The following is a 22,626-nucleotide window of genomic DNA, read 5'->3' as shown; positions in this document are numbered from 1 at the left end:
CAAACAGGGGCTGAGATGAAGTCAGTGGAGGTTTATTGAATATTATGCACATTAGACGTTTTTGTGATATTCATATTTTTTTAAATAACAAAATAGAGCATTTCCCAATGTCTCCAGACAGGAACTAATTTTTGAGCTAATAAACCCATTGTATATTAGTTTCATAATACTTCTGGGTAAAAATTTAGAACATCTACTAATCAGGCCTGACATAGATCCTATCTGCTTATTTAGCTTATTGATGTGTGTCTCCCATATCAGGTGACTGTCCAAATTAATTCCTAAGAATTTGATCAAAAATGTCTCCTTCAACTCTGAATCAAATAATTTTATTGATTTTTTTAATTGAATTTTCTTTCGATGATTTCTCATTACATTGTACATTGTAACATTGTTTTGACCATGTTTACAGTTAACTTATTTGTATTACACAATTGTTCAATTTTTTTAAGTTCACTGTTAACTATATCAATGTCATTATTCAAATTGTTAGACTCAAAAATAAATTGGTATTGTCAGCGTATAGAATAGGTTTTAAATGATTAGTAGATAACACTAGATCATTAATATATATTAAGAATAAGGTTGGACCCAGGATAGAACCTTGAGGAACGCCGCAATTAATACTTGAAAAGCTAAATTTATAGTTTTCTATAAAGGTTTCCTGTTTTCTATATTCCAAGTAGTTTTTTATCCAGTGAATAGAAGACGATGAAAAGTGTATATATTTTAATTTGTGAATGATTATATTGTCTTCAATAGTGTCAAAAGCCTCACTGAAATCAAGAAATATTTCTAGTACTGCTCTGCCATGGTTCATTGACGACGAAACTTTATTTGTAAGCTCAATTAATGTTTGGCTAGTGTTTTGATTTTTTCTAAAACTAAATTGTTGTGTCGTAAGAATGCTGTTATCTTCTAACTATTTGCATATTTGCGTATTAGCAACCTTCCCACAAATTTTACTAATAACTGGCAACATAGATATTGGTCTCCAATTTGATAACAGCTTTGGTGAACCCTTTTTAAACAAAAGCTTAAAGGTTGACTTGCAACAAAAGTCACATTACAGTTATTTGGTATTAAAAGATTCACCATGTCTTGCTCTGTTGTGTTATAAATGCCAAATATGTGGAAATGTGATTACAAGCTCTTAAAAGGTCAAAAACGAAAAGCCGCCGTAGATTGGAATCTCTTTATTTCAATGACGTAACCACGAAATTTGGTTATCGTCTTGTCACGTATGTTCTCACGTGAATTGACAGGCCAATACAAAGCTCAATATAAAACTTATCGTAGTACTAGTTTATGACAAACACTTCGGGTTTTACCGAAGACCCCGTATCAAATATAGATGCTCGCTACTTTACAGTTTTGTTTCGGCCTGGTCTAATTGGCAAGTCGTAATCTGATCATGTGACTCAATACTTCGCAAATAATTTTGCAGCACTTTTCGATTATCACAAGTGACCAACAGGCTTGTCATGATTATCAGACAATGATATGTACTCCTTCAAGCTAAGGCTAAAAAATTAAACGAATTGTTACGGTAAGTTATAAGATATCCTGCTAAATGTGACAGCATTACGATGATGATAAAACAGACGCGTAAGAACAATAGACATAGCTTTATTGAATGCGTGAAGTATATTTGTGAAAATATTTTGACGAATAAGGTTGCAAAAAAGTGTAAACAGAAACCGTCTCTCACAACTACATCGCATTTTAGCCGTTTTGGAAAGCAAATCCAAACTACGGCGGTCTCGTGTGGCTGCGATTTTCTGTTCGTTTTTGAGCTTGTAAGAGCTTGTAATCAAATTTCCACATATTTTGCACCTACAACACAACAGAGTAAGACATGGTGAATCTTTTTATATCAAATAACTGCAATGTGAATTTTGTTGCAATTCAACCTTTAACTTGTGCTATTTTAAGGCCGTCAGGGTATATACCTAGTTGTAAGCTAGTCTTTATAATATGAGCTGAAGGATAAGCTAAAGCAGATGCTGCAGTTTTCACCAGATTGCTGGAATTGAGTCTAATTCTGTAGCTTTATTTGCATTCGGTAGCGTAGGTTAAACTCTTGCTATAATCTTTGGCTATGATGAGCAGCTTGGCTTGTATGAGCATTCTTGCAAGAACTCATTCTTTAATGTTGCTGCGCCCTCAGGTCAGGCTTGCAAATAGGTCAGAGTTCACCACTTTTCACTGGTTGTGTAAGTGAAAGTATTTCAGATCTGCTCAAAGCTAGTTTTATGTACAACAGACAGTTTCACAATGTTTGTCTCGATAACAGCCATGTTTTTTGTTTTAGCCCATTGGTTTTAATAAACTTTGTTTTCTGTTAATCCGCGTACTTGTCTACGTTGAAACCGAAATAATTTTGGCACTAAAAAATTCATCTGCTGCATTACAATGTAACTGCTGTCAGGTTTTAGTCATCAGAACTAGAGTTGTCACACCTTTGTTCTAAGAGGAGAGCAAGCATTCTGATTGGTCGGTTTACTTTCAGTTTGGAAAATCTCTTGATTCTGATTAGTTTATTCACTTTTAGTTTAGAGAATCTCTTTATTCTGATTGGTCAATTTCTTTTCAGTTTGAAGAATCACTTGACTCTGACCCTTTCAGTCTGAGAATCTTTTGATTTTTGTAAGTATATTCACTTTTAGTTTGGAGAGTCTCTTGCCCATCAGTATAGCAGATGTGGATTTGCCGGATGCATAGCACGACGCCTGCTTGTCGCACCCATGAAAGACGGGGATGGCGATGCTCACCCTTACAACAGATATCCTCGCATTAGTTTGAGGCTATTTGCCAACTATGTGTTCATAGGTTACACTCTAGTGGGGTATCTCATTATGTCAACTATCATTGGACCAGCACCAACTATTCTCATTGGTCTGTTGCTGTTTGCTGCTTACATAGTTGGTCTGTCGGTACTCGACATGATCAAAGAGCAACATTAGAACCGGTTTCGGAGGTTTTATTTGAGCAATTTATTGTAGGCATATGTATGGGTACTATACAGCATACATGTACCTAGACTTATGTAGCAGGTACTTGTATGGTAAGTGGAGACAACAATCAACTACATAATTAATTTTGGTTTTGACATATTGCTAGTTTCATACCAATATAATATCCAACGAATTTTAGGCTGTTCATGCGAATTTGTGCAATTCCTGTTTGTCTGAGAGAAAAGAAGCAGACACCATTTATCTGGTCATGTGACACTTGAGAATTCAACCATTGTATTTACAATATAAAATAGCCTTTGGCTCTCTGATACATCTCTGATATAATTTATATTAGAGTAGAAACTATGTTGACTCTTGTCATTATGTGGTAATCTCTGCTTGCATATTTAAAAGACCCCTTCTCACGCACACACATCGCTATCCATCCTTCTCTATGTGTTATGACATCAGTCATAGCGTGTTTTGCATGATCTACCATTCCTCTGACAGGCCTGGGCAAGTATTAAATGTCTCAAACTAATAAAATTAGTCTTCAACAACACTTATTACTGATTGGCTGTAAACACTCCAACGCTTGTTACTGATTGGCCGTAAACTCTCCTAGAACTATTATCTCAAATGGGAAATCAATAATAAATATCAAATTATAAACAAATTATATGTGAGGCACTTGAAAAGTTTTTCAAATAGCTTGTTGTTTGTTTAATACACACATCCATTTATCACTGGCCATTTCTTTAGAGTCTTCATTGTTGTTCACTAACCCATCATGGATACTTAGGTTAGCCGTTCACCTGATTCACAGTAAGCTAGCAGCAATAATATTACTCCGACAGCCTTGACATCTGGACCAGTCTTATTGCATTTGTACCAGTCTGATAGCAAGGAAATCTGTATTAGAGCAATGCCATTAACATCTGTATTAGTCTGCAGGTATACCAGGTTGAGAACCATGCCAGTAAATTAGAAGTTGTCTGCTCATTAGTTTCTGCCTTTTTTAGACAAACAATGACTTTGACTCTTACAGCTGTGCTTGATGGCCCAGTAGCCATGGTTTTAGAATACATGTTTATTTCACACATGTCACACAGGATCATAATATTTTGATCAGGGGCGGATCTACTATGGTGCATATGGTGCAAATGCACCACCATAAATATGGCGGAAAAATGTCCCTGTTGATAGTCAGTCTTAAATATTTCTGACTTTCCCTAATAACTAGGTGAGTTTCTTACCAGCTACTGTTATAGATTCTGAACAATATCACGCTTTACAAGATAAAACCAACAACCTTTCAAAATAATTCATACATGCTAAATTAATAAGCTTGGTAATTCTTCGGTAATGGTATTCACTGATAAAACTTAAGCCATACCAAAAGTCGTGCCATATATCAAATTCTACTATAACAGCATCAGCGATAATCGGTTAGATGCAGTCAGTGTTACTGCTGCTGGGTGAAGCCCTCGATACTGTGGAAGCTAAAACAATTTTTTATTGCGTTGCTGTTGGCAGTATAAAATGATGACAAAGGATATTCGCGCAGAAATAGTTATGACAGAGTTAGGCCTATATGACTCATGCAAAATATCATCACAAATTATCATTTTTAGGCAGCTGTTTCTCTAGCCCACAGATATAATTATGGAGTTGTCTGTGATTGATTTTATAAAACGCTCAATTAGCCTGGTCGGTCTATCCTTGGTTCTCAAGAAAATTTATTGCTTTGCACTTTTTCAAAGTTTCTTTGAAGCCTTTTCATCCTCATAGACAGTCCCTTGATTTGGTGGCTGTTATGTTAGTTTTACCTTAGATCATGACATTTAAGACTGACATGACCTTCAAGACTGACATGACCTTTAAGGCTGGCTGATTCTGATCTGCTGTTTGCTAATTCGTCAATTTCTCTACTCCGGCTTTTCTTCACAGCATCCTGGAACAAAAGCTGAAGAGTTTCCTGATCCCAAGTGCCTAATCAGAGTTGCGAGTAGTGAAGCTTTCTAGGTAGTTTGTCATTGGCAAAGCAAAGAAAATGTTTAGTCCGTTCGGAGTATCTATCAAGGAGTATGACTGTCATTGTTGTCAGGGCTGATCATTCATAAATTTTTAAGTTTGTGGTTTTTTCTTGAAGCAGCCTTAAAGTAAATTCAATTTTTCTATGTTACAATCATAAATTCATTCTGTCCTTCGGCAGTAGTATAAGTAAGTCATGCAAGTAAACATATTTATTCTTTCTCCGTGTTACGTACTCGTAAAAAGTATCCTACGATTGAAGGCATCACAAGTCATTAACATTCTTCATAATTCATACTGTTGTTCTCGTTTCTAATGCTGCCGTCGTGTTTGAAAAACGGAAATTAAACAGCAAAACAAAGGCTGAAATGCATTGAGCTTGTATTCAAATTCCCCTGTGCCTAAACAATCAATCTCCCAGTTATGCAATAATCTATATCACTGTCAGTGATATGCATTCATTGAGTGCTTTCTTGCCTAACCAGCCAATGGCAGCGCGGAGTTCAGCTGGCAACTCTCTCATTCGTTCTTCTTTCTAAGTGCTTTTTTCAATACTGAAGAATTGAGATGAGTTAGCAGAAACAAGTAGAATTGTTTTCATGTCCTGCGGTAGGTTAGTTACAGATACGAGTTGAATATCTGCTCTTATGTTTTGACATTGGAGGTTATATATATATAAATTAGAACTCTGTTACGGTCTATTCGTGCATTTCGATGCCGGCGGAGGAGACCCTCATTCTAGAGCTGCCATGCCATCCAGCAACTGGTTGTGGGATTACCATCGTGGGCTCGAGAAGCTCTGGAATCGCTATCAAGTCTTTACTTCCTGGAGGAGTTGCTCATCTTGTAAGTATATCACCTGACTATTCCTCATAGAGTCTAGTGGTAGGTGATGGAATAGAGAACCTCCACTTACTGTCAAGTGAATGTGGACTGCTAAGCTTAGCTAGTCATTACAGACCACCAATGATGAAAACTTTCTGAATGTTTCCTATAGCGAATACAGTCTTAACTTCTGTATTGATTATAAATATCATTTTATGGAGTTTTAGATTGAGTAAAACTAGAAAAATATGAATGAGCCATTATGCTTTAGCATCTACACCAAAAAGGTTTTGTTCATGCAGCTGTCTAGCTATTTCAACTCTGTCCAATCACAAGCTGTATAAGGCGTGGCTTAGTGGTTTAAAACACATGACTTGCAAACAATAGGCGTGGTTCAGTTACCAAAAAATCACTGCTAGGGACAGGAATGACATCCAGCCTTAAATTGCTCTCTACAAGGTCAAGGTCTAGTCATCAAGGTTTCCTTGCCAATAGAGTCCGACATGTCTTGCCAACATCACATGCTCTTTAACAAAACACTGCACAGCATATGATAAGTTATGCATTTTGAGTAAATCAGACAATACTTGAGGTGTGGGTAGTAAAAACTATTGTGTATTCAGCACGTGAACAATACACAAATCTTGTTAATGTGACAGTGGCTAGAGGCAGCTGTTCATCGTAAAAGCATAACTTGACCGTTTTATACTGCATTCTTATTAATCTATGAGCATTTCATAGAGTACAAATTTTCATCTCATTATCGCCACATATGTCAGGTACTGATGTGAGTTTCAGGACATTTATCTATTGCGTACAGAAAAAAATGTATATTTCCTCATCTGTAAGAAGTGCACCGTTACAAACTGGTATACTCTGACTAGGGCTCTTTACACAATTTATGGAGGGGTGGCTGCTGGCAATGCCCTCATATTATCAAATGAGAGGTCATAGGGCATTATACTTGGTGGTTACTTTAAAAACAGATAAATATTCGCCAGTGTTATTGCCTAGCAACGCTGTACTGCTATTCTGTTTCATGGGCAGCAAAACAACTTCGTAAAGTCATTTCACTCTTCTTAATAAACAAACTAAAGTTTTGATCTGTATGTTGAACCGCGTTCAGACCTTGTATACAGTACTAGGTGAATGCCCGGAATACAGATTTTGTATACAGTATTACAACACGTTGTTTCATCGGTAGTTGTTTTTGTTTTGTTCAAATAAAAGTGTAACAACATTCCTTTAAACATAACCACAGTCCTTACATAAGATAGGCATATTGTAAGTACAGTCTAAAGTTGCGGGTATCGAAGAAGTACAATACCTAGATCATTATCATCAGTTGATACATCTATAATGAATATATGGTTGCCACACCCGGAGTCACAATATTACATGAACCGACATCAAGCTAGTTGTCTAACCATCGAAGCAGAAAAGTACATCTTGTAAGAAGAGATAGTCAATATCTATTACAACTGGCTGATATTAGTCAGTGAGAGTGGCTATATGATACTACGTACTTGTTTATCACGCTAGTAATGGGCAGTATTACATGCGAGAGTTAAAGAGGCCAGTTTCAGCTAGTGATACCCTCAGGGAATGTATAGAAACATAAGCAGTACCAGAGAATAGTTGTACAAACGTACAACTATTCCTTATCTTGTACTCTCTACTCTCTGAAATGAGTTTACTAGTGAGTGCACCCAGAATTGCGTTTATAAAAAGTTAGGGGCGCTTAAAGATGCACCCCGCAAAAATGCAGCTGCTTTTAAGTTAGTGTTTTAAACTGCAACTAAATGTATGGATAAATCATGATTAACTGCAGGTTAGTTGAGTGAAGATTAGTGACAGAAAATGACAATATTGAGCTGATAGATCATACATGTCTACAAGTGTACTTATGGGAAATACGTGTTCGTATATATATACTGATAGGAAGTGCATGTCTGTGTTATATATTGATAGAGGATACAGGTCTGTGTTATGTATTGATTGAGGATACATGTCTGTATATATACTGGTATAGGATACACGTCTGTATATATACCGATTGAGGATACATGTCTGCATATATACTGATAGAGGATATATGTCTGTATATATACTGATAGAGGATACATGTCTGTATATATACTGATATAAGATACACGTCTGTATATATACCGATTGAGGATACATGTCTGCATATATACTGATAGAGGATATATGTCTGTATATATACTGATAGAGGATACATGTCTCTATATATACTGGTATAGGATACGTGTCTGTTTACATACCGATAGAGGAGATACATGTATATATGCTGATAGAGGAGATACATGTATATATACTGATAGAGGATACATGTCTCTATATATACTGGTATAGGATACGTGTCTGTTTACATACCGATAGAGGAGATACATGTCTCTATATATACTGGTATAGGATACGTGTCTGTTTACATACCGATAGAGGAGATACATGTATATATGCACTCTAATGTAAAGAATAGGAAGCTATGCAAGTTGTTTTTCCCTTATTAAGTTTCACAATTAGCCTTCTGATGAAGCATCATGCTTAGGCAGGGCAGGTCATGCTATTACAGTAGTTCTACTCATGCTGAGCAGCGCTGCCATGCATTCCTCAGATATTTATTTATAAAGGGATCGTAACGTAAGTGACTACAACAGCTGCTTTCTAATATCTGACTCTGATAGTCATTACACCATCTGTTTACATCGAATAAGACAATTATGTTTTATTATGGTCCTAGACGCTGTCTCTTGTCTAAGTGATAAGAGCTTGTTGAAGTATATGTTGCCTCGTGCCACAGTGGCAAACCAATTTGTTGGGCATTCCTAGAAAGAGGCAATCTTAAGCGTGATATTGAGAAAGTTCAGGTTGTAGTCTATAACAGAACTGGATGAAGGTATCATAGATAGTAAAAAAGAAAGATAATGTATATCGTAAAAATGAAAAACATTACCAAATTATGTGCTAGCCGTATAAATAATTATGATTGTTACATTGGCCATGTTGCTGCGCATTACTCTGATTCAAACATCTTTAGGTATTTTTGTAATAAAATTATCATAAATTCTAATGAAGTTGAGTATTTCTTAAAAGAAATGCTTGAATTAATATCACTCAATATGAATTTTATGTAAATGATATGCAAACTTCATTGTTTTAAACTACTAAGTCAAACTTATTATTCTTCAAACAAAATAAGTGTCTTATTTTTCTATTTAAAACAATCTTGTTCGAAGTAACTGTTCAGAAATAATTTATTTAATAATTTAATAATAAAAGTAAGTAAGATATATTTAATTATTTATACAGGCATCCTTTGTTATGTTAGTATTTGCGTAAAAATACGAGAAGTGCTATGATGAATACAATGTAACCTTTTATGTTAAAGAAACATACATGTATGCCTAATCTGTTATGGTATATTTTCCTTAAATCCAGAAATTATTCGTTTAATATTTAGCATACTGAACATTTAAATAATATAGGCCTATCTAAGAGCATGTGCCCTACATAATGTATATTTATAAAGTAGATAGCTGTACAGGTCTAACCTGCAATCCTAGAAAGCGTTTGTGAACCAAACAGCTGAACAGGAGCTATAATGTAATTGTACGAGATTGGGTAAAGTTTTGTGTAAAGTACAAAATTTTGCAGAGATAAGACACGCTTAAAAATGAGACTAAAATATTCTGACAAGTAGTTACATGCGGGTGAATTATCAAGTGTAATTTTAGCACTGATGTGACAGTTCACACACCTTGCATATCCTGTCAGATCTCTTACCCAATATCTTACTCATTCAGTCGCGTGTCTCCGCCCCCCCCCCCCCCCCGCCCCCCCACATCTTTTCCCATCTCATGTTCCCGTTTTTATTTACCCTTATTTATCTTTCCTGCATAGAAAGGAACTGAAGTCAGCATACCTCAAGCTAGGCCAATGTTAACAATCTTACAACTAATAGACTTTATGATAAAGGGCAAAAATGGAATCTGTACCAATAATAAGCTATTCACTTATCACAAAACCAGTTGAACGGCTGTGTTGCAGGTTGGCTACAGCACAAATTGTTCCAACAAATGATATTTTCAAATCTTTGAATTTTTTTGCTCTGCCTATGCTAAATGTTTCTTTTATGTCAATTAAAGGTTTCAAGGTCTTTCATGGCTTGTTACCTTCTTTCTTGCATGACAGTTACAGGTTTGTAACTCATTTCAACTTACGTGATATGAACAAATTGCATACAACATCTAACTATTTAAAAATATCATTGCTAATTGCTTTATCAATCTTCCACCTAATATCCGTTCTCTTAGCAGAGAAAGGTATCTTATACGTTATATCTCAAATCATTTATTTGATTTTAGTGGTTAACTGTTGCCCTTTTTATAATTCCTGCATAACATAGGGTAATTTGGAAAACAATTCTATTTGGAATGAAATTATTATTAATGAAGTAATATACAGTGTATGCATATATTCGGGTCAAGCTCGTTGCGAGCGCCAAATAAGGTTTCAGGGTGTGAAGCCGTGATCTTCAAAACTAAATAATAGTTTGAACCAGTTCACAGTCAACCTGCTACAAATCATTTATCCTTTCGACAGCTTCACAAACTGTCACACTCTACTGAAGGTCTTTCTATTGCAGGACGGAAGACTAAAGGTTGGAGACAAGCTAATACTGGTAGATGGCCGACGAACTGCATTGCTGACATGTGCGCAGGTAGCGCAATACTTGCGTAGGCAGAACAGAGTTCAGCTTGAAATACATCGACCAGACTACGACCTAATTGCTAGCAAGTCTCTTCGACGATTCAGTGCAAAAAAAACGAACCAGTCATACATGTCCTACTCCTACACATTCAGCGCTGTCTCTGAACTGCAGGTCAAACTCACTTTCTAACTCTTTCTGTGTTTTTTTCTACTCAAATCAGTTTTAGTTTAGATGGAAAACAAACAAGCTCAAAATTTTTAAAAATTAGCTCATACATTTTAGAGCTGCGCAAAAAAATCCAACTGGAGTTAATAGTTTCTGCTCATTTGTCTTCTTCAGTCAGTACAAAATTTTAAAAGGCATTCTAATCTCTGATTTTATTACATCCCCTTTTCTGACAAAATTTTTTTTACTGCTGAAGTAATTATAGGTTATTTACATTTTGCCATAACTATTTGTTTCCCAGGTGACCCTTTTTTCTGTTCAACGCATGTACATGTATATAGATGCAGCCACCCAGGCTTGTGGTTAATAACTAAGAAATGACTTTTCTTTGAGGTGAAAGGCAGATTGTTTGTTCAGTAGAACAAAAATCTTTTTGGTTTCAATTAAAAGTGTGTATAGAGAGAGCCACGTAGGATTTTAATTACACATTTACATTAGAAAATGATAACATGCAGATCATACTTTTGTTTTGTTTGACACTTTGACATGATCAGTAAATTTTTGGTCACTTTTTAATACAATACTCACAGCTAAGAAATACAAAGCAGAATTATATACTCTTTTTTCAACCATATAAATTAGACTTCATCATCTTATTGCCTATATATGCGGATGAGTTGTATAGAGGAATTGGGAGCAGTCTAATCAAACAGCGATTTGTATTTGAGAAAAAAAAAACAAAGTATTTAATACCAGGCATCGAGCGATGTGGAACCCTATAGCTTACAGGTGATTGCCACATATATTATGTCTGCTAACAAACATGCTTCACTAAAAATTAGAGGCAGGTATGACATGGGAGGCAATTCAACCGTTTACAGTAACAAAATCTAAAATTTTTCATGTTCCTAATTTGTATAATCCAGATAATAAAACAACTGCACATTTCTGTTATTACTATTAAACCAAGTTCACAATGATAGCAGTTATAAAAGATTGCAATATAGAATCTATCGATAATCCAAAGCTGGAAACATAGCATATGTAATTAAACATATATATATATTATAATATAATATAATAATATAAAAAATGTGTAATAAAGTTTTAAAAAAGTAGTTAAACAGTAACAGAGACAAATTTTTTACCAAAAAACTTCTGAATAACAAGAAAATCTGGTAGCTAATAAATTCCCTTAATATTGCTTTGGTTCTAGTGTTCCCAGCCTTATAATATAGCTTTGGTTCTAGTGTTCCCAGCCTTAGAATATTGCTTTGGTTAGCACAAGATCTGAAACTGAAATTCATATACATAAGGATTGTAGCTAGATTAACTGGAATTGTCTAGCATTTCAACTGGGTATCTAAATTTAGATCTATATACATGTCGCGTTGCTTTGAAAAGCACCTGTCGTAAACTGTCATAGTTTCCATACATATGTTATCTATTTAGAACTAGCATCTAGCCCAACGTTACAGGTATTTCTTTTGTCTTCAATCAAATAGCCTGCAGCATTGTGTAGATGCTCAATGCAAGTTGCTACACTGCTTTTACGACAACAATCCATGAATGTGTCCATTGAGGGCAATTGAGTGCGAAAGAACATCCCTGAATTTCTAATCAATTGGGTGCTTAAGAGGCTGTTTCTTAGGAACCAGGTAGAGTTGTGAAACGTATGTTTTGGTGAAAGGCGCGGAGCACACGTGTGTGAGGCTTGAATGAAATCAGCCAAACAGCGTGGAAACGTATAGTGTTTACAACTAACAGATACACACAAACACACATATAATGATGGAGGAGATCAATTGAAAAATAATAGAGATATTGATATTGTTACAAGGTCAAAAAGTATTTTAGTTAGATTAATGAAAGCTTGTTGTTGGATGTCATTCCAAACATCACACTGGCCAAGGAGTGGTTACAGTTTGTCTCGTGTGAAGAATCAGCATGCTGAATAGTCGACACACTTAGGGATCAGCATGCTGAATAGTCGACACACTTAGGGATCAGCATGCTGAGTAGTTGACACACTTAGGGATCAGCATGCTGAATAGTCGACACACTTAGGGATCAGCATGCTGAGTAGTCGACACACTTAGGGATCAGCATGCTGAGTAGTCGACACACTTAGGGATCAGCATGATGAGTAGTCGACACACTTACGGATCAGCATGATGAGTAGTCGACACAATTAGGGATCAGCATGATGAGTAGTCACCACACCTAGTTACACAAGTATTGTCACATGTTCATCTCTTTTCTGTACCTAACACTAGTGTTGCCTAGTTACACACCATTGTTGCGTTTTGATCCTTTTTTGTACCTAGTAATAGTGCTGCCTAGTTACAGAAGCATTGTCACATGATCATCTCCTCTTTCTGTAATTTTTGACATGATTTATGATGATAAATCTACAGGCTGGCAGCAGAAGAGAATCTCCTCCTGACTTTCAGAAGGATATGGACTGTGAAACACAAACTCTGTCTACAGAGGTGGACTCACTTAACGCAACGCCTACCGTTTCCTGTTCTGATCTCATGGTAGCTTCCTCTAAGTCTACGAAAAACACGCAGTTTACAGGCTTGGCTGGCCCGACAACTCCTACAGGTGAATTTAAGTCTCTTCTCAGCTTTTAACAGCAAACTAGTAATTATATTTTTAAAAAGTAAATAACATTGTTTATAAGTTGTATTTTAATGTAAACAAGATGAATACATGTAGTTTACAAATTTTTACGGTATATTATAATAAGATATATATTAAATGTCATATTATGTTTACTATATATTATATATAATAAAAGATTTATTAAAATTTCATAAATTGTAAAATGAAAAATAATTTGTAATTAAATTATGGCAATATGATACAACACAAAAGGGTTTTGGTATAACTTTTAAGCAGAACAAGGGGTCTAAGGAAAAGGGAGATACACAGAGACACTCACAATATTACATTACCGGCCAGCAGCAATTGAAATGATCTTCAACTTGGTTTGACCCATGCTGTCTCACATCTCAATTGCCTAGATAGTACATGAACAGCGCCTACTGAGTGCATTAGCTTATTGCTAAAATTGATTATTTTTGCTGTTCTCTTTGGCATAATATATTTCAGTATCCTCACTAAAGAGCCAATAGAAAAGATTTACTATCATGCAAATGAGCACTGAATAACGAGACAAGCACTCTTGCCATTCATTTAGAGCACCTGTCATTAGCTGCCATCAGCTGTCACGCAACAATCTAAAGTCAATTTATTTGCCAGTAGTTTGCTAGAGGATCGATAATTTTCAATAAAGCTGAAACATTTAGATTGGCTAGAGGTCAGGCCGCTACTAATATAAACCAAAACCGGTAAGTTACCATTTTCCGCAGTTAGAACAGTCTATATGTGTGCGCGTGTGCGCGTGAGCAATGCCTCTTTGATTGAGCAGGGTGTATGCTTAGCTGACTGCAAGCAGAGGCTGTGTATGGTTTTAAGGGCATTGTTGTTTTTAAGAGCAGATGCATCACAGAGGCACCGTAAACAATGCCTCTGTGATCTTGGCTGGATATGCCTAGTCCAGTTGCAAGGGATCTCAACAACTAGAGACAGACCCTATTGTAAAGAGCAATCATGATTGGATGTCGTTCCTGTTCCACCAGTAGCCTTTTTGGAAATAGTACCACATCTATTGTTGGCAGGTCATGTGTTCTAAACCACTAGGCCACGCCTTATACAGCTTGTGATTGGACAGGGTTGAAATAGCTAGACAGCCGCATGAAGCAAAAACAAAACTTTTTTGGTGTAGATGTCAAAGCCTAATGGCTCATTCATATTTTTCTAGCTTTACTCAATCTAAAATTTCATAAAATGATACTTATAATCAATACAGAAATTACAATGTATTCACTGTAGGAAACATTCAGAAAGTTTTTATCATTAGCTGTCTTTAACTACTAGTTAACGACCACCAATGATGAAAACGTTGGTGGTCTTAACAGTAGGCAGTCACTTGACAGTAGGTGCAGGTTCTCTGTTCCATCACCTACACATTTCTCATTTATGATTGGCCCTCAAAAAAGTACAGCCACATGCTGAAAAAATTACCATGTTGTGTCTTCATAAAAAATGTCATGTCAAGAAATATTGAGGAGGAATATTTCATTAGTTTGAATGAATCTCTCAGATGTCTCCTACATGCAATTGAATATAAGGGTTAAGATGTTTGTACACGCACAGGGACTGTAGTAAATGTCATTATTATGTATATTTTTGTGCCTGGGAACAAAAATATATGTGACAACGATGTCTAATCTGATTTGAAAGCAAATGCTAATTTTTTATCTAATTATTGTAATATAGCCTGGGAGCTTCAGAAGGCTGCTGCTTTTACTTTGGTAATAGCAGTAAATTTGAAAAAACTTGGAGCTTATGCTATAGACTCAAAAGTCAGTGCAAGTTATACATATCAGCTGATCACACACAAATGTAATTAATCAGTTGAACTCTTTGTCTATATAATCAGTGTTGCCGACAATTGGGAGTCAGCTGACAGCATAAAGACAGCTGAACTTAATGTTTTGTAATAACGACCGAAAATGGTAACAAAGTTTTAAAAAATGCCGCAGGTGTGAATAGATTTTTGTTATAAAGCATTTTAACTTTAAATTTTTACTAATATCCATTCTGGTTACTTTTGAAAAGCCAGTGCTAAGTACTCGACAAAGATGGTAGTTGTTTGCTCAATAAGAAATACTTCAACATTTCCTCTCATAAAAGTACTGTAATTGGTTCTAACAATCAGCTAAGATGGTTCAAGATTGTGGCTCAGTATAATTTAAGATGTATTGGTAACCAGGAGAGTTTGTCATGTTAAACACTGTTGATATTGCTGGGGAATATGAGCTTTCTTATTTCCTTATCTGTTGTTTCGCTTAGCGACATGCTATTCTTATCCATTGTTTCTCTTTTACCATAGGATGTCTGTATCTGTTGTTTCTCTTTAGTGACATGCTATTCTTATCCATTGTTTTTTTTCACCATAGGCTGTCTGTATCTGTTGTTTCTCTTTAGCGCAAGCTATCTTTATCCATTGTTGCTTTTTACCATAGGCTGTCTGTATCGGTTGTTTCTCTTTAGCACATGCTATCTTTATCCATTGTTGCTTTTCACCATAGGCTGTCTGTATCTGTTGTTTCTCTTTAGCACATGCTATCTTTATCCATTGTTGCTTTTTACCATAAGCTGTCTAAATCTGTTGTTTCTCTTTAGCAACATGCTATCCTTAACCATTGTTTCCTTTTACCATAGGCTGTCTGTATCTGTTGTTTCTCTTTACTGACATGCTATCCTTTACCATTGTTTCCTTTTCACCATAGGCTGTCTCTATTTTCTGTTTCTCTTTAGTGGCATGCTATCTTTACCCATTGTTGCTTTTTACCATAGGCTGTCTGTATCTGTTGTTTCTCTTTACTGACATGCTATCGTTAACCATTGTTTCTCTTTTACCATAGGCTGTCTGTATCTGTTGTTTCTCTTTAGTGACATGCTATTCTTATCCATTGTTTCTTTTTCATCATAGGCTGTCTGTATCTGTTGTTTCTCTTTAGCGCATGCTATCTTTATCCATTGTTGCTTTTTACCATAGACTGTTTCTATCTGTTGTTTCTCTTTAGCGACACGCTATTCTTACCCATTGTTGCTTTTTACCATAGGCTGTCACTATCTGTTGTTTCTCTTTAGCACATGCTATCCTTACCCATTGTTTCTTTTTTACCATAGGCTGTCTGTATCTGTTGTTTCTCTTTAGCACATGCTATCCTTACCCATTGTTTCTTTTTTACCATAGGCTGTCTTTATTTTTTGTTTCTATTTCACTAAATACTATCTTTCGCCGCTGTTTCCTTTTAGCGAGATGCTACGAGAGAAAAAAAGTTTTTTATTTTGTGAAATCACATAAACATCTGAAAGGTCACTATATGGAAATAGTTATTGTCTTATCTCACATAATGCTTATACCACTTTCTCCTGTATTAGATCTGTTGCATTCTAGATAATATTTTAGGTTAAGAGTTTCAGTAGTATTTTTACTCAAATGCAGCAGACACACCTTCTTATTCTTAATTTTAAGAGTGCGTATGATTTAACAAGCAACAGCTAATAAAGCTATTTGTAGCCAACAGATTAAATCATAGACTCTTTGAAGAAAATATTGCAGGTAAGACATAGCTCAGGCCATGTTCATTCAGAAGAAGCTCCGCAGCCTCAATGATTGTTTTCGTGGACATCACAAAAGTATTTATGGTTTGCTTGGTAAGTTTTTGATTTTGACCTTGACCACCTTGCCATGCACAAGTGGATACGACTTCACACGTTGCCTTCAATTTTATGAAACTGTTGCACTCCTTGGCCCATAGATGTCGACACTGGTTCCACATTTGAACCCCAGAATATTGATTCTTCACGTTCATCATATGGAACCGATCTGCAATGAGTTTTGTTAGGATGATAATGTCCTCACTTATACAGAGTTTGTCCTTAAGAGTGGAGAGAGCTGCTACAGTTTTTTGTGAAACGCTTGACATATGAAAGGTACATTCTGTCTCTGGAGTGATTTTAGGTACATTGAAGAGTATGTCAACTTAGTGAGACGAATGGTGGTTGTTCAGTCCTCATTATAGACTGCCTCAATATCTGCCCAGCGTGCTGTGTACACAATTCCATCTTTCATGAAAGTGAGCTTCTTGTTGGGTACAGTGATCCAATTGTTTTGGATGTTTTTAAAGATATGGATGTAATCAAATACTAGAAAAACATGTTTGTTGATGGCCTCTATGAAAATATTTCCGGGATCGCTGAATTTTTTGTAAACAGACACATTTGTTGCACAATCGTCACATACCCAAGCTACCACTGTGCCTCCAGCATTTGAAACAGCCAAAAGTGCATTGAATAGGACCTCGTTCAGCTCATGTGCATTTAGTTTCGCCACAAAATGAATACCCTGGATATATTTTGGTCCTTCATAATGACAGACTACCTCAAACATCATAGCATGGGTTGTAAGGGTTTCAGCGCTGGCATCATCACTTCCAATCTGAGAATATCCCACCACTTGGCCACCTGAATATCTCAAGGTTTCTATTAGTTTGACTTCACCAAAAAGTTAATTTACGAGACGTTGCTGAGGCAAAAGTTTTTTGAGGAGGGCTTTCAGGTTCTCAGTATGGAGTGAATGTGACAGCAGCGTCTTTAGTAGTTTGTATGAGGCAAAATAATTGATCGATATTTTCGAATCATTGTATCATCGAATGTATATCGCTGGTGAGATATTGTAAATCTCTGCTGCTAGAATGTACATATTCTTATTAAAGCGGCGTCGTCTTGATTGTGACCGAAGATGTTGCAGTTGTCCAAAAAGAAACTGGTAGTGTGGCAAGTCAGTGCAGCTCATGTGAATGAGTTCCTCACGTGCACGATCGAGGAAGTCTGCATCTTTTAGCTCGTAGATCGTAGCCTTTCAAGCGCTCAACTATCTTACCCAGCTGAGACCATCTGCTTCTCAGACTATTTTTCTGAAAGCAACACGGCATTGTTTTTGTGAAATATGGCTTTGGTACATTTCTTCCTTTATGTGCTAAGGTTTTGAGGAAAATCCAGCCAAAATGTGAGATAACATGTTGAAAATGCACATAGAAAGTCACAGACCTACACTTTGAGTTTGTTTGTGAAAGGTAAAAAGTCTTCGCCACCTTGAATAATAATGTGATCTTTGCCAAAGCGTGTATGTAAACCTGAGACCAAAGAGGGAAAGTCACCAATTCTATCTGAAGCTTCAAGACGCTGTGCTTTTAAGTCAGCTCATGCTTCAGCTGAAGTTGGTGATGTGCAGCCTTTAGGTTGCTGCTGTTTTATGCAAGACTGGGAAATATTCTGGGAAATAGATGAGGGCTGAGAAGGACACTTTCCGCCTCTTGTTGTTATCCAATCACAGTCGAAATGGCGCTCACAAACGTAAATGTTTTTCATATTGAGAATTTGTGCACGAGTATTGGGTAGCGCATCTAATAAACGGTCTTTTCCGTGTTGTTTTGTGGGTACAGCCCTGTAATTGCTCTGTAATTGCTTGTGCAGCCAAATACGCTGCACATCTCAGGCACTAATATTGTTTGAACCACCGATGCTTTGCACTGAAAAAAAGATTAAAGAAAGATCAGATGATTTTTTATCTACAATTTAGTCATCAAAGTTTTTCGTACTTTATCAATACCACGAGAGAGGTTTCACGAAATTCCCGATCTATTCCCTGTCTGGAAAACAGGTTTTAAAACTCTACTTTTTCCCTACTTTTCCGACTGTGTGGGAACTCTAGAATAGTATAAAGCAGGTCAACATTTCAAAAGGTCTTTTTTATGAAACTAGCACTTTAGTTCCTAGCCCGAGCGGCACAGTGTGCAGTCCTTTCTTTAAGGAGTCTCTGGATTAAATAATGCAAATGGCAATGAGCATATCTACGTAAAACCCTAATAACCACAAAAATCTATAGTTTCAACAATATCTCTGCTTCTTTTTATGGCTTTAGTCGGCATTCTTATTTAATCGTTTTTGTATTATAGTTATATGTTACATGTTTGCATTTTTACACAGTTTGTATAGAGCAACCTAAATGACTTTTGTACTTGTATATGTTTTATTTTTTATTCATCAGAATAATCGTATTTTAAAGTTAAGAAACACTTTGACTAAATCTCTGTTATCAGTGTATGAGTTTCCAGCTTTTTGTAGGCAAATTGTGCAAATAGTACAAACTGTTTAGTGTGGACAGCTTAACATGCAATCCACAAGATGGGGGAAATTGGGTTGTGCGGTTTCATTTTTGGAACATTTAAATCATGGATAAACAACCCTTTCTAAACAAGACCTAAAATTAGCAATTATGTCGTGTAGTGACCTTGACCCCAATTAAAGTAGAATCTAAAAATTTAAATAAGTACCATTCATTGTATTTTTTCAGCTCCAAAAGACGCCAACACCAAATCTAGCTTCAGCTTTTACTACTCAGGTTTTGATAGGCTGAAAAAACTGATGAACATTCTTCCCAAGACCCACAAAGAAGGTAGGCCTCAGTCTATGGAGTTTTCAGTTGCCCTCTCTAATTTGTTATAATCTAATGTCACACAGGTGAAATAGACGCTTGTGATTAGATTTGTAAGGTAATTGGTAGACAGGTGAATGTATTGTTTACAGCAACGCTTGAGAAGTTCTATTGAAGGACTCTTTGCATGAGTTCCAATCAGAGCTAATTCTAATCTTATTACCATTCTTTAGCCAGCCCTTTTACACCTCATAATTGCCTACCAGCCTTTTCGATTTGTGATATACAGCAGCAGGTGCGCAGAGAGACACTCACTCTTTACTTAATTTTTACTATAATAAAATCTGTGTTTGTCCATCTGCGCGAAGTCACGGTGAAAGCTTTAGAAAAAGGATTAAACACACGGAAATCAAAAACGAATCAAGACATCAAGTACGCTACCATCTGTGTCACTTGATCACCTTATCACATCTAGGAATAATTGTGCACATAATTATTACTCATGACGATCTCTCACGGCCCACCAGACTATCTGTGTATTAGTTAGTCACAATGTATTAAAAGTATAGCTGACAGGATTAAAACTTCCAGAATAAAGACCAAACTTATTTAGTGCTTGTTTATGAGTTTTGCAATAGTTTGCCATATATTTACGGTATTCTAATGTCGAGTTTGCTTACTGATGACATTTGTCATTCAGTGTCAAAAAGCATAAAGGTTATAAGACAGCATTACGGTTTATGACAGAACTAGGAAATCAGCGGCTTAGTGAATGGCCAGCCTCATTGTTCTTGTACAAGTTGGCAGTGCCTGATCACCCCGAGTAAAGCATATTATAGAGCACTTATGTGCACAGCAGCAGACGCCTGATTATTACTTATAGTCATTAGCGTTGCATCTACATGTAATGAACGATGTCGACCAATACAATTCATGAGAAGTCCAACAGACCCTAGTTAATTTGTTAATCTGCCAAAAGGTTATGAAATATGTAGAAGCTGTCTTTAGAAATCATATCTGCGATATGTAACTCAGTACAAATAATAACTATAATAACAACTAATAAAAGAAACTATTTCAATGCATTCACCGTATTTAGTTAATGATAAAGATAAGCTAGGCAAAAAATTTTTAAGATTTAGGAATGGTCCTAAAAGTCTTTTGGGAGTTGTCTCCAGACGACATCTCTCTAAAAATATCTTTCCTCGTTCTGTGCTTTTTTCAAATTTACACATTTGCCAGCTTTTGTAAATAATTCTCATTTCACCTAACAACAAAATGTTTCAACAACCTCGTAGAATGTTCAAAGTTTTCAATGAGCGAAAAAAATCAGCAATAGAGTTATTCATATGTTTGCTTGAACTCTTTCATTTGACCTGCATAGATGTACCTACTTCTAGTTTGCTAAAACTTAAACCTTTGAGTGTTTTAATTAGCAATGGTCATGGAGTTGCCCTACCATGGTATACTAAGTAACCCTAATTAAAGTTATTAATCTGTCTTTTTTTATGACTTTCGTATGACATAACTTGAAAAGAGTTTCAGTTTGAAATTAAACTTTTTATTATAATCAATAATAAAAAATTCAAATTCAAAAATTATAGTCATTAAAGCATTGACAAAAAAAGATATATTCATAGAGTTATTCCACTACTGCATGTAAAAGCTGAGCTACTCAATAGAATATTTGAACTTTTGTAGGTGAAAACCTTATGAAAAAAACTCTCTATAAATTTAGTAGTTTAAAAAATGATCTGAGATAATTCACGAAAAAGAAATTCTGTTTCTAAAATTGTTAATTTACATGTATTCTAGAAATTGCCTTCCCAAAAAATTGCCTATTCTAACATTTGCCTTCTTAACTCACTTGTTTGCATACTTCCGCATGCTGCGTTATGAATATAGCATTGAGCAGTTTGTGGCATTATTGAGTTTACTATACAGTTACTATCTGTTTATATTAGACGCCAGTTCCATTTTTATTCTATTTGAATAAAACAAAATCTGCAAGGCCAACATTTCATCAATAATTCTTAAATACTCAAATGTTTTTTGATTGCTTTTTGTTTAAAAAGATTATCAGCTATTGATGTTGTTGGTCGATTGAAACGAAGTATTCAATAGATTTCAATGTTCTCCTCACTGAAATGACTCTAATCGGCTCAGCTGCTCGTATTTGCTATTATTTTCAGAAGTAAATGAGATAGAACTGACAGGCACTAGCAGGTACCAAGCCTTCACCAATGGCAGCATATCATCAGACAGCAGCAATGCGCGAGACAGCGGAGTTGACTCAGACGTATTTAGGGTTGACAGCTCAGAAGTGCTCATATGTCCTGGAGGAATGTAGCAGCTTTTCACGATTCCAATTTTTACTATTTTGAACATTTCTATGCTCATTCTCTTTCCTGAGGATTTTTTATTTATTTTAAATTATTATGGTTTATTTACACGTTCAATATTTTAACTATAAACTTCTTTCAGCTAATTGTTATAAAACGTTTCTCAAATAGATCTTGCAATAATACTTTAATTTATAAACTGAAACTGGTTCGAAACAAAAGATAACAAACTTTTCTATACTAAGAGTGTCTACGATGAAGAGGAGTGAGAAAGTTTGGACCAGAAGTACCTAAATGATTTCACACAGTGTATAGGTATCATCTCGTTTTTCAGCCTTTCAGCAAAAACCCTATCAAGTTTATTCATCATAGCTTAGCTATTAGTCTGGCACAATCGATTTGTGACAACTCTCCATCTATGTAGTTTTGTGCTAAATCTGAGCCTAAGGCTATAAGATAGGAGACCTTAATAGCTTTGTGAGTTCATTC

The 22,626-nt window shown here is 35.8% G+C and overlaps 2 protein-coding genes across 3 annotated transcripts in view; both read left to right on the top strand.

Annotated features, from left to right (window-relative positions):
• Positions 1-3,286, top strand: part of LOC137391358 (sphingomyelin phosphodiesterase 4-like) — a 40,911-nt gene extending 37,625 nt beyond the window's left edge. For both annotated transcript variants that reach the window (XM_068077808.1, XM_068077807.1), the window contains exon 17: positions 2,670-3,286. In XM_068077808.1, the coding sequence (XP_067933909.1) occupies positions 2,670-2,966 (297 nt within the window). In that variant the 3' untranslated portion in view covers positions 2,967-3,286. The remainder of the gene's footprint in view (positions 1-2,669) is intronic.
• A 2,419-nt stretch (positions 3,287-5,705) lies between these two features.
• Positions 5,706-22,145, top strand: LOC137390334 (uncharacterized). Its single transcript, XM_068076667.1, has 5 exons — positions 5,706-5,837; positions 10,486-10,722; positions 13,134-13,323; positions 19,715-19,816; positions 21,988-22,145. Exons 1-5 carry the CDS (start codon positions 5,706-5,708, stop codon positions 22,143-22,145), a joined length of 819 nt encoding a protein of 272 aa, XP_067932768.1.
• The last annotated feature ends 481 nt before the right edge of the window (positions 22,146-22,626 follow it).

The sequence above is a fragment of the Watersipora subatra genome, chromosome 3, assembly GCF_963576615.1.
Source record: "Watersipora subatra chromosome 3, tzWatSuba1.1, whole genome shotgun sequence".
NCBI classification, from domain to species: Eukaryota; Metazoa; Bryozoa; class Gymnolaemata; order Cheilostomatida; family Watersiporidae; genus Watersipora; species Watersipora subatra.
The sequence above is the reverse complement of the archived record's forward strand: the minus strand, read 5'-3'. Positions and strand labels throughout refer to the sequence as shown.